This window comes from Rhinichthys klamathensis, unplaced genomic scaffold, assembly GCF_029890125.1.
Source record: "Rhinichthys klamathensis goyatoka isolate OS25496 unplaced genomic scaffold, OSU_Roscu_1.1 h1tg000021l_1, whole genome shotgun sequence".
NCBI lineage: Eukaryota > Metazoa > Chordata > Actinopteri > Cypriniformes > Leuciscidae > Rhinichthys > Rhinichthys klamathensis.
Genome location: NW_026606572.1, coordinates 514,769 through 527,891, shown reverse-complemented (window position 1 = coordinate 527,891; position 13,123 = coordinate 514,769). Strand labels below are relative to the sequence as shown.

Here is a 13,123-nt window from a genome sequence, read left to right as displayed (position 1 = left end):
ACCTTTTGTTATATTTTTGGGGGGTCAAGCTATATTTGCAGCTGACTAATCACTGAACATTTAACCATAGCAAAAGTTTAAAAAAAAAAAATTAATCTCTGTTTTTTTTTTTATTCAGAAATGTTCAGAAATGATTGATTATCATATTCTGACCTATGCTGTATAGTTTTCTGGTGTGTTCGTTGTCAAACTCAAAAATCTGTTTATTTTTAATTATTAAAAATGCCATTATTTTATATGAAGAAGTTAATAATTGTATTTTATTGACAAAATATTTAAGTTTGTCTTGTGTATTTTTTTGCTTAGATCAGATAACATTGTATTTTAAGCTGTCATTTGGTCGTTACAATTTGCCCCTACGGCATGTTATCACATTTCACTACCATTATTTCGGGCTATCAGGAAAAAATTATACACTGTATTAAAACAAAACCACATAATTGTAGTAGACATGTGGGAAATGAATGCAGGGAAAAATAAATACTTAGTAGGTTTACACAAACTGAGAAAGTCAAAAGGCGTTTCAGGGCAATCTTCTTCAGCCTCTCTAACTAATGGTTTTATCATGTGATTCTGAATGCTCTACAATAAACTTTCTTTTTTTTCTTTTTTCCTCTCTTAAATTTAAAGCACCATGGTACAACAGTGCTACGCATGTTATCAAAAGAGAAACTCGTAACCTAGAGCGTAAATGGAAACAAACTAATTTAAAGGTCTTTAGAATCACGTGGAAAGACAGTATGTCACGTTATAAAAAGGCTCTAAAAGCAGCCAGGGCTGAGCATCTCCGCAAACTAATAGAAAATCACCAAAATAATCCAAGGTTTTTATTTAACACCGTGGCTAGACTAACAAATAAACAGACATCACCAGAGCAAAATATTCCGTTACAGTATAGTAGTAATGATTTTATGAACTACTTTAATGAGAAAATAGAAAGCATCCGAAACACAATTGTAAATGTACACTCTTTTATGGTGTCTTATGATTCAGCCACAACTATGGCCCCTCTGGAACAACTACACCACTTTACAACTATAGGACAGGAATAGCTAAATAAACTTATCATTGCATCTAAACCAACAACATGTTTATTAGATCCAATACCCACTAAACTTCTGAAAGAAGTGTTACCTGTAGTGGAAGAGCCTCTTCTTAATATTATTAACTCGTCTTTATTTTTAGGTCATGTTCCAAGAATATTCAAGCTGACAGTAATACAAACTCTCATTAAGAAACCGCAATTAGATCCAAATAACTTAGCAAATTACAGACCCATTTCTAATCTTCCATTTATGTCTAAAATACTAGAAAAAATTGTGTCCGCTCAATTGTGCTCTTTCTTGCAAGAAAATGAGATATATGAAAAATTTCAGTCAGGATTCAGACCGCATCATAGCACAGAAACTGCGCTAGTTAAAATTACAAATGATTTACTTTTAGCTTCTGACCAAGGCTGTATCTCAATACTAGTTCTCAATCGATCATAAATCGATCATAAAATACTCTTGGATCGATTACAAAACTACACTGGTGTTCAGGGACAGGCATTAAGCTGGTTCAGATCGTACTTATCGGACCGTTACCATTTTGTTTGTTTAAATGGGGAAAAATCGAAGATAACGTCAGTAGACTATGGAGTGCCGCAAGGATCGGTGTTAGGCCCTCTGCTATTCTCAATATATATGCTGCCACTTGGTAATATTATAAGAAAACATGGAATTAATTTCCACTGTTATGCTGATGACACTCAATTATATATTTCATCACGGCCAGATGAAAACACTAACTTATCTAATTTGACAGAGTGTCTCAAAGATATAAAATGCTGGATGACGTGTAATTTCCTGCTACTAAATTCAGATAAAACGGAGGTATTACTTATTGGTCCAAAAAACTACCCACAAAACCACTTATAATACAACTTTAATATAGAAGGATGTCCTGTTACTTTATCCACTACAGTAAAAGACCTGGGAGTTATACTAGACCGCAACTTGTCTTTCGAAAATCATATTTCAAATGTTACAAGAACAGCCTTTTTCCACCTTAGAAACATTACAAAGCTACGTAACCTGCTATCTGTTTCTGATGCAGAAAAGTTAGTTCATGCATTCATGACCTCGAGACTAGATTACTGTAATGCTTTATTAGCCCGTTGTCCTGCATCCTCAATAAACAAGCTACAGTTAGTGCAAAATGCAGCCGCTAGAGTTCTTACTAGGTCAAGAAAATATGATCATATAACACCGATTCTATCATCTCTGCACTGGTTACCTATCAAGTTCCGTATGAATTACAAAGTACTATTACTGACCTATAAAGCCCTAAATGGTTTAGCTCCTGTGTATTTAATGGACCTTCTATCGCCCTACAATCCATCGCGTTCTTTAAGATCACTAAATTCGAGGCTTCTGGTCATTCCTAGGATATCTAAATCCACTAAAGGAGGGAGGGCGTTCTCACATTTAGCTCCAAAACTCTGGAATAGCCTTCCTGATATTGTTCGAGGCTCTGACTCGCTGTCCCAGTTTAAAACTAGATTAAAGACGCATCTCTTTAGCCAAGCATTTACATAATGCTTACCTTTTATACCACTGCTGAATCAGATCAAATGCATTTAATATTATAAAACTTCAGATGCCCCAATCACAAAGCCTGTGAAGAGACGACTCAACACCGGCGATATGGAGTCTCAATGGTGGACGGCACTGATCCTCAACAACTCGTCTCAATCCCGGCGTGATTACTTGGACTTCCAAAAAGATGGAAATGGATAAATACTCTAAATGTTCCGATCCAATCTGACTTGTAATGCTGCCCGAATCATGCACTGTTCCTTCGTTGGTCAGAGGAGAACTGGCCCTCCGACTGAGTCTTGTTTCTCCCGAGGTTTTTTTCTCCATTCTGTCACCTGATGGAGTTTTGGTTCCTTGCCACTGTTGCCTTGGCTTTTGGCTTGCTTAGTTGGGGACATTTAATATTCAATAATATTATTGATCTGGCTTACTTAAGGTGGACGTTGACGCAATTTTCTTTTAGAAACAAACTTTGTTATATTATTTTCATGTTATCACTGTGAGGCTGCTTTGATACAATCTGTATTGTAAAAAGCGCTATATAAATAAAGGTGACTTGACTTGACTTAAATTTAAAGAATGACCCATTCGGTGACTGATTTCAATGCTGCAGTGTTCAAACTGAGTCATATCCCACGTTACATAGAGTCACTTAACAAGGGGATTAGTAACGATAGAATTTTGTTTAGCTTCGTTCTCACCACATTTAACTCTGAAGACAAATGAACATACAAAATAGTGTGAGAAATTAGGTGTGAAATCAAAAGCCATAACCCTGAACAGGAGGATTGTTATATTCCTGCTCACACAGAAGAATAAAGCAGGGTGGATCATGTGAACAGCATGAGCTCAAGAGCATGCGAAAACATTCCTTGTCTGGCTCGTAGCAACACACCCTCAAAAGAATTGGCCACATAACCACTGCAACGGTCTCTCCTACACACTTCTCCCTTTGTCCCTCTGGGTCCGTCACACACTAACCACTCCACTTCTCTTAAAGCAACGGACACTCTTTGTTCTATCTCTACACTCCGCCTTGATAATACACTCCCCCTGCTGGCAGCTAAAGAAACTGAACAAGAATTGTCTTCTTGTTACTTGAAAATTAGGCAAAAAGTCACTTTCCAAAACATTCACCATCTCTGCTCCCCTCTGTTGGAATGAGCTGCCAACTCCACCTATTAACTTAACCACTCCACAACCCTTCATTCACCCAAAAATGAAAATGACTTTCTGTCCCTCCATTGACAGTCTACGCAACTACCACTTTCAAGCCCCAGAAAGGTAGTAAAGACATCATTAAAGTGATCCATGTGACTCTCAGTTTTATGAAGCGACGCGAGAAAAAACGGAAAAAAACAATTTACCACTTTATTTTCAAAATATTAGTCTCCAGCACACGCTCACGAGAGCATCAGGCCGCATGTGTGTTGTGTTGACATCAGAGCAGGTGTTGTTACATGAACATGCGTTGGAGATAATTAAAGTGGAAAATTATGTTTATGGGTGAGCAAACAAAGCACTCGCGTCACTTTATAAAATTGGGGATTACGTGGATTACTTTCATGCTGTCTTTACTACCTTTCCAGGGCTTGCAAATGGTAGTTGCGTAGCTATTAATGGAGGGACAGAAAGCTCTCTCCGATTTTATCAAAAAGATCTTCATTTGTGTTCTGAAGATAAATGAAAGTCTTGCGGGTTTGGAACGACATGAGGGTGAGTAATAACTGACATCTTTGGGTGAACTATCCCTTTAAATTGTAAATGTAAAAAACATTCTTGAATCAGTATATTGAATGAATGATTCATACCCTGCGTCTCAATGTCCATACTATCCCCACCACTAATACACAAACTGACAGTCCATTGTTTGTATGGTTTATTTAGTTTTATATTTAGTTTTTTCAATAACTGAATGTGTGGTACCTTTATATCAAGATTAAAAAAGGAGCAAACCACCACCTGTTTTGCACTTCTGAATACAGACATAACTGGAAAAAAGCTGTGGAAAATATCATACTGAGCTTATACAGCTTTGCTTCACTGAAAGGAAAATAATACTGCCACATGCTGTGAAACAAAAAGCTGAGCTTTAAGCAGTGACATGATGAAAACATTTCCACACCAAGAAGGTTAAACAGTACCAAGATAAACTCACCCAGATATAATTATTTACATTTTCTTACTCTTTCTTTTAAACATTAACATTACATTGTGCTTTAGCAATCCTTTTATATATGATTTAACAATCCTTATATATATATATATATATAAGTATAGGCCTATACTACTTTCACATGTTCTGCAACAAAAAGTCTGCAACAATGCTTTTCAGAAAAAAACTGGCCAAGAGGAGTAATTAGTAATGCTTCATCAAAATCAATTCTGAACAACTAATTTGAACTTCAGCCTTGATTGCATAATGATTTGATGGGAACAATGCAACAGTGATTGGGTTATTGACATGACCTTCTGTGCCATTTCAGCAGAGTCCTCCATTGTGACAATCTATTATTAACCTTAAACTATTTTATACATGTTTTTAATCATCGTCATTAGCATATATTTTGAGCTAAAACTTAAACTGAAAAATACATTTCGGAATGTTGGTCTGTCCTTCTTTTGCTTTAATGGAAGCAGCAGTTATTTACCTGTGTGATTGGAGAACTGCACAGAGTTTATAGTGTCCACTTCAAAGCCCAGCACCTATTACAGCAGTGACACAGGTTATGAAAACATATTTTACATACTGACATGCATTGTAGAGGGAAACTAACGCTGTTTTTATTGTTGTAATGGCTGTGGATGCGAATGAGTTTGAAAATTAGTTGCATAACAACTACGTTAAAACTGTAAATGTCGCTGCAGACATCTAATGCACTGCAAAAGCTACTGTCTCTTACCTGCAAAGGAAACGATGCAGATTTGTTTCCCACATATCCTCTGACAACATGACTTTGAACTGACAGAACTCTGCAGTCCATGCTTTATGCTTATGACGTTAGCTTAAATCAAAACACAACTAGCTTTAATATTCTCATTAAAATGTCACAGTAGCCTTAAAGAGGACAAAGCGATCGACCGTAGTAGATACAACAAAAAGACACTTCAGTAATAACAAACATTCATCAGCTTTCACTGCTCATTGCATAGCCTACATGGATGGGCGCTTTCCGCTTTTTCTTTCAGGCGTCTGCCGAGGACACCTAAGACTGAGCTCTCAGAGTGTTGACAAGAATTGACCAATCGCGTCAAAGTTAGAATGTCAGAGTGAAAAGAAAAAAGAAACGATTGTCCGCGTTCCAAGATCATCTAAGCATCTCTGGTTAATGCAGAATTAAAGCACTGCTTTTAAAAAAGGTTTAATAAAGTTACTTAGTGCTATTTGCATGTGGTCACACTCCACATGGAGAGAATAATGACATAGAGTTCAAATACATTCAAAACAAACACACCTTGTATCAAAACCTTTTGTAAATTTTTATCCATTCTCAAATAAGCCACATTTGACAATAAAAAACACACAATTCCTCAAGATAAGCTTGATTATTAATTAACAATTGTTTTGTAACAATTACAAAGTGCTATCACTCAAAAATGTGTAGGCCAAGTTTAAGTGTTTGTTTAAGTGTTTTAAGTTTAAGTTCAATTACCTGTGTTTTTTTAATTATACACATTTTATAAAAGTTTGCATGAAATTAAAATTCACCTGTCTATTTTCTTAATGCAAGTAACAGATCTTATTGTGAACAAATCATCAATGTTTATGTTTTATTTTATTTTATTTACATTTTTGACAGAGTAATTTTTAATCAAAATGTCATAACTGGATCTTCCAGTGAAAATGACAGACATCTCTTTGATCACTTAAAGGTAGGGTAAGCAAAATATTTTCCATAAAATCTTTCCAATTTTTTGTTATACTGGTTGAAACTCTCTTCCCATCCTGATAGCAATCAATAATAGACCACAATAATAGTGGTCTAAATATTTTTTTTTTAAATTAGGTCAGAATGCATTGATACAATGTCCTACGTGCCTGTGTCAACATATGTATTTTCATACCTCCGCGCACATGCTTTCACAGACATCACACGTCATTAACTCGTTCCTCAAGGCTGTGCAGAGTTATTAGACAGACAGTCACCGAGCACCACAAACAAACATCCGCCGCCTTTTACAGCTCCCCCTGAACCAAAACAACGAGCTTATGCTGTGTTCACGCCATGTTGTAACTGTACAAGATTGCAGCCCTTGACGTTTACGTCCTCAGACTCGGATTTATGCGTTTCTCTGGCAGCAACACTATCAACGCCGAAATGAACCTGCAGCAGTCAGATAGGCTAGTACAGGTCAGAGCTTTTTAATTTTTTTACATTTATTATTATTATTATGGTATGGGCTTTGAGACATGAGGTAATGCTCTGGCTGTGCGTGTTCACGTGTTTTGAAGGAGGCGTGTCTTTGGAGATGACCTCTCTGAAGGGAGGGTGGGATCTAATGCTATCAAAACTAGCTTGCTATTGCTAGCCTCTCCGAAATTGACAACAACCCGTCCCTACCTTTAATCCACTCAGATACTGTATATGTCACAATACAGAAGAAAATATGTTGCTACATCTGTTTGAGGTATGGTATGACTATGGAATTTATGTTCTGAAAATCTCTTCCAGTGATGTTAATCAATAACCACAGAACATATAATTCATAAATCCAAAAGTGCAATTATGAAAACTTACTATAACTTTCAGAAGGAAACCTCTGATTATTTTTACTTCCTGATTTTAGGACTACAAACTGCTCTACCTTTCAGATCAGTCTTTTACTTTGATCTGTCTGTGTCAATAACTTGTTTCCCTTTGTAACTTATACAGCATTAAGTTTCCACTAAACTACACAGTTCCGCAGCATCCGCTTGCCATGATAGCAAATGGTCAGAGCTAATATTGACACAACCTGAGATATGAGGCATATCATTTTCTTCCTAATGATTTAGACATTTTGTGCTTTCAGAGAACATAGAGCACATACGTCAGAACCTGCTGTCTGAGGCCTCCGATTCATAAACAAAGAAACTGACTTATCATCACCCACTTTAATCTCGTCTTATTGGAAACTCACAATCCAGTGGACAAAGACATTCCATATTCCCACACAAGAAGCACTGTTAACTGTTGCTGTTTCCTTTGTCTTAAATTACACTATTATGGTACATCCGTCCATCCATACACTAAAAACATTTGCATTTTTAGTCCTAGACCCACATGCTAATAAAATTAAAGTCATGGAACCAAACTGAGGCCTCACCCCTTGAGGGCCTTCATACAATTCCAACACTTCATGCCTGTGACATCCTACAACATCACAATGCATGAATGAGGAGATATCACTCTAGTGATAACGCAGAAGATATTCTTATGTAGTCATGTACACAGACGCAAAAGTGTATCTGCGTGGGTTTGTTCATTTAGTGAAGGTATCAGAGCAGAAGATATATGTTTAAAGGATGGAGATAGGACGACTGGAGGCACACTGACCCTGTGTAGTGAAGTATGTTTACACTGAGTGGAGAACACAATGTTCATCTAGCTTCACATCGGAAGAGGCTCTATATATCAGCCACAAGACTGGTGATTTCAGGAAGGAAACTGGGCCTCAGAGACGCTATCACAGGTGCCACCACAAGCTGACAGCATGTCAAAGCGCTTCACCTAGAGGCCATATGGGTATTTGTGGACCTGATGCCCTCGTCATGGATTTCCACTGCATGCTTTTATGCTTTATAGCAGTTGCATTGTCATTTTGTGTAAGCTGCAACTGCACAGATGAAGAAACCCATTTGTCAGGTGACCAGGCAGGCCGCTTGAGACACATGTGGCTGCTCTCAATGAGGGATGCAAAGAGGAGAGAGAAAGGTAAGATCACACAAAACACCTTTTTAGTATTCATGGAAATGTTAATCCTAAAAACATCAGTGTAAAAACATTACAGATCAGTCATTTTCTTTGTAAATTCATGAAGGCAAGGCACCACAGGTGAATAGAGGAATGCTAACTCATAGATATCACTATACTTCCCCAGTTACAAGTTTTCTGAAATGTTATGATTGCATATGCAAATGAGGCATTATCTAATTAATTATGCACTAATTCACATTTTGGAAACAAATCGCAATGTTTTTATGAGAAAAGGTTTAATAAAGCAACTGATGAACAAACCCCTCTGTAAAAAAAACATTAGAATTTAGATAGGAATAAAACTGTAAAGTAATACTGTACTCTAATGTAAGTAAGTGCTAATGAAGTGCAGATTTCTGGCTTAGTGCATGAGAAAAAAAAAACACATTTTGAGAAAACGCCCTCCAAAGATATGTATTGTAATGGAAATCTAGAGACGCAAGTGTCTATTTTGGATCTTACTACTGGTGTAAAAGAAGAACCAGCTCTTGGTACATTTGTTCTGTTTTTAAGCAACTGGTCTTGTATATATAGACATGCATGTAATGAAGTCTAGTATACAGCTGTCCTTCGTTCAACTGTCAGAACACATATGTCATCTGCAGCCCTGTGTTGAAGGTTATTAAAAAGTGTCATAAAGATAGCCTACTCTTAGTCTGCGTTTTGTAATAAAAAATTCATGAAGTACTGGGATGCCTGGCCTGTACATACACACATTATTTATGACACAAAATAAAGTGTCATGTGACATACAGTAATACCACAGTGGTTCTTAAACTTTTGGACTCCAAGGTCCCTCTGATTGTCCACAACAATATTCGAATGCCGCATGACTTCTCCAGTTGTTTTACTGGATAAGGATTAATGTTAAAGGAATAGTTCACTTAAAAATGAAAATTCTGTCATCATTTAAATGCTTTACTTACAGGTGAAATGGTCAAAACGTGTTTTGTGTCATAGCTGGTACTACATCATGTATTTTACTCCACAAACAACATATTTATAATCAACATTAGATAATATGGAATACTATCTTACTAACTGAATACTGTGTATACGCACTGTATTTTTAGGTAACACAAAATTGACAGTAAACAATATGCTACATTGTTGCACAAATTGGAAAATGCAGAAAGTCGTCCAGGTATTCAGTGCGTTCAGAAACTCTCATATATAACATATACAGTCACTGGACACTTTCAACTTCTCATTAATGCAAATATCTAATCAGCCAATCACATTGCAGCAACTCAATTTAGGCTTGTAGACATGGTCAAGACGATCTGCTGAAGTTCAAACTGAGCATCATAATGGGGAAGAAAGGGGATTTAAATGACTTTGAACATGGCATGGTTGTTAGTGCCAGACGGGTTGGTCTGGGTATTTCAGGAATTGCTGATCTACTAAGATTTTCATGCACAAGCATCTGAGAATGATTTGAAAAAATAGAAAAATATTCAGTGAGCGGCAGTTCTGTGAGTGAAAATGTCTTGTTGATGCCAGAGGTCAGAGGAGATTGGCCAGACAGCTGATAGAAAAGCAACAGCAACTAAAAAAAACAGTCAATACAACCGAACCGAGGTCTGCAGAAGAGCATCTCTGAACCCACAACCTTGAAGCAGAGCTGAATCAAGCTGAAATCATACTGGTTATCTCTGAGACAGAGAAATGAATGTTAGCAAAATGGCAGCAGTGACAAATTCAGTCTGCAGCATTCATGCACAGGATCTTTCATTATGCAGTATGCATCAGATCCCGTCTAGCTGACAGTAATCAAAGACACAAGGACAGATCTCTGACGCATACTGATTATATTTTGGTGATAGCAAAAATGTGAGCTGTGTGTGTGTTGTGAGCTGTGTGTTCGCAGGGGAGTTATTTGTACAAAATGATATGGATGTAATCATTACCAGTTTGTTAACCGTAATTATACTTTGATTCTCAATAAATGACAAATGCAAAATAATATTATAACAAACATAAAGTATCACAGAATACACCCCTTCAGCCGCCTGATTGTTTTTTTGTTTTTTTGTTTTTTGCTGCAAAAATGACCTCTAACTGTAAATGTCACTCTCTGAGTTTCAGCTGATTTGAGATATTAATATTTTTGCTCTTTGAATATCCCAGCAGCCGTGGACGAGTCTAATCCAGCTCGAGGTCTCGTCACACATCAGCTCCTGTATTGCCGTGTTGGGATTGGTTTTCACCTACAGATCCTGGCGAACGGCAGTGTGTGGGGCGTTCATGAGCCTTCTGAGTACAGTATGATTTATATGCCTATAACCCTCATAACCCTCAGAGGAAATATTCCACATTTGAAATTGACAGAATATTTTTCATTCAGATTTATCTTCTTTATATTGCACCCATTTCTTTCGTTTCTATTTAATGAGTTTTTCTTCATTCTCTGTTTGTCTTTTAGGCTTGCTGAGAGTGTTTGCTATGAGGCCGGGCATAGTGGGTATCCGTGGTGTGAAGAGTGAACTGTATTTGTGCATGAATCAGGAAGGAATTGCTCATGGAATGGTGAGAAAAGACATCATGGCAACTTGATGGCAAAGCATAAAATGTCTCAGAGTCATATTTAACTCTTATGTCTACATAGTCATTTAAGCTTTTTGAAAGGTATAATCACGATTCCTTTCAAGTGCGTCCTGAAATAATGAAGCGTTTGCAAAGGTATACATGAACATTTAAATCTCTTCTTTGTTGTAGAAGAAGTTCTCAAATGAATGCCTGTTTAAAGAGCGCATGGAAGAAAATCACTACAACACGTACTCCTCTCTGAGGCACGCAGGGTTTTTCCTCGCTCTGTCCCAGCAAGGGAAGCTGAGGAAAGGCAACAGGGTAGGCCGCCACCAGGCCTGCACACACTTTCTTCCTCGCAAACCCTTGTCTCGCTAAACTCTCATCTGACACATCATATCTAACTTGCCAGCTAGGCCTACTACATGCAGCATCAACACTTAAACCTATGATGAAGCAGTCACTGGGTGCTGTAAGCTCATTTTGACAAACATAAATTGTCCCTTCTACTGGACAGACGAAGAAAGTGTTTGTGGGAAATTAGCTGTGACTGCACCTAAATAGGCTTTGTAAAACAGCAGTGCATGCGGTTGAAGTAGTCAGCGCTGGACTAATTCTGTGACCAGACTTGTTGTGTGTTTAGTGTTAGTGGTTTAGTTATTTTTTTTGCACAGTGTCTTTCAACAAGAATTTTTTTTAAATGACGCCCCAAGCTTGTAATGTCATAGAACACGTCTGGTGAAAGGTAAAAGCGGTCTAGAAATGATGCACAACAGTAATTTATTTTTAACATAGCCTACCGCAAAAAAAATTTCCCACAGATTGAACAAAACTTTCTCTCACTTTTTTTTTTTATTATTTAAAACGTTTTAATTGTAAATGACCTGTGAATGTGACATCTTTGATCTTTATTATGAAAATGTGATTTTGAATATAATGAATGTGTAAATATTTATGTTTTTATTTATTTGTCTATCTAATGTGTAAATGAGATTAAATACATGATAGTGTTATTTTATTATTATTTAGCCTATATACTATTATTATTTATTCATTTTTTGAATGAGTTATTTAATTTATTTATCTTTTGTAACAAGAACAACACTGATACAGACAGGGTGTTCTGTGAATCATTTTGTCCTACATAAGTTTGATATGTATTATTTTAATGATGTGTACTTTACTGCTGTGCATGTGAAGGCCTCATTATATCATTGTACGAATAAATGATGTGCCTGACAGTTCTGAACTCCAAATTAAAGAGATGCACACATGCTGACATTGAATGTTGGAATTTGCAGAAGAAAAAAATCTTCAAAGGCTGAATTGACTCCTTACTGAATAAGACATGACAGGTAAATAGGTTGAAAAACAGTCTAGACTTTCATAAGGTTCTCCAATGACAACAGCTCCAAAAACACACCTAATGCTGATATAGAAACAAGCATAAATCCCCCCTAGTACATGGGAATCATGCATTATTAACACATCAATCCAAGTATTTTTTCAAGGTACACTGAGTAATATTTAGCGGCATCTAGTGGTGGGGTTGAGAATTGCAACCAACAGAAGTTACGGTGGCCAACAAGAAAATATGTCGTCGTCTGAGACAGCAGAGAGTAGCCAGTTAAACAATGAGGTTTCTTTACAAAGATAAATTAAGAAATTAGGTTTACTTTATTATTTAGTAAAACGATATGTGATTGCAAATATTATTGTTACTTGTTCATCATCGTGTCAGTGTTTTATTCGCTGACTTTAGCTAGCTTCTTTACTCGAAGAACAACATGGTGACGAAACTCGTTTGTCCGTTTAGGGCCACTGTAGAAACATGGTGGCGCAAAAAGGCAATTTCAATGTAAGGGGACCCGCGGTGTATGTAGATAGAAATGGATCATTCTAAGGTAATAAAAATGTAACGGTTCATTAAGTAAGGTCTTTATACACCACTGAAAACATAGTTATGTATATGATATATATCTATCTATCATTCATCTATCTATCTATCTATATCACGATCAAAGACACGGAAACAGATGCAGGTAAACTCTTTATTTT

The 13,123-nt window shown here is 36.8% G+C and overlaps 2 protein-coding genes across 5 annotated transcripts in view; one reads left to right on the top strand and one right to left on the bottom strand.

Moving 5' to 3' along the window:
- The window catches only part of pdxka (pyridoxal (pyridoxine, vitamin B6) kinase a), a 46,020-nt gene extending 40,304 nt beyond the window's left edge, over positions 1-5,716 (bottom strand). The window contains exons 1-2 of the mRNA XM_056240876.1: positions 5,483-5,716; positions 5,231-5,285 (exon numbers count right to left, since the gene is read on the bottom strand). Of these exons, the coding sequence (XP_056096851.1) occupies positions 5,231-5,285; positions 5,483-5,563 (136 nt within the window). The 5' untranslated portion in view covers positions 5,564-5,716. The remainder of the gene's footprint in view (positions 1-5,230; positions 5,286-5,482) is intronic.
- A 2,194-nt stretch (positions 5,717-7,910) lies between these two features.
- fgf9 (fibroblast growth factor 9) lies at positions 7,911-11,601 on the top strand. Of its 4 annotated transcripts, none has more exons than XM_056242171.1 (4): positions 7,911-8,494; positions 10,667-10,796; positions 10,962-11,065; positions 11,255-11,601. In XM_056242171.1, the coding sequence occupies exons 1-4, from the start codon at positions 8,474-8,476 to the stop codon at positions 11,441-11,443; spliced, it is 444 nt and encodes a 147-aa protein (XP_056098146.1). In that variant the 5' UTR covers positions 7,911-8,473; the 3' UTR covers positions 11,444-11,601. The 4 variants fall into 4 exon arrangements, with proteins under 4 accessions (XP_056098146.1, XP_056098156.1, XP_056098142.1 ...); XM_056242181.1 differs by having other exon boundaries at positions 10,670-10,796; positions 11,255-11,600; XM_056242167.1 differs by having other exon boundaries at positions 10,670-10,801; positions 11,255-11,599.
- The last annotated feature ends 1,522 nt before the right edge of the window (positions 11,602-13,123 follow it).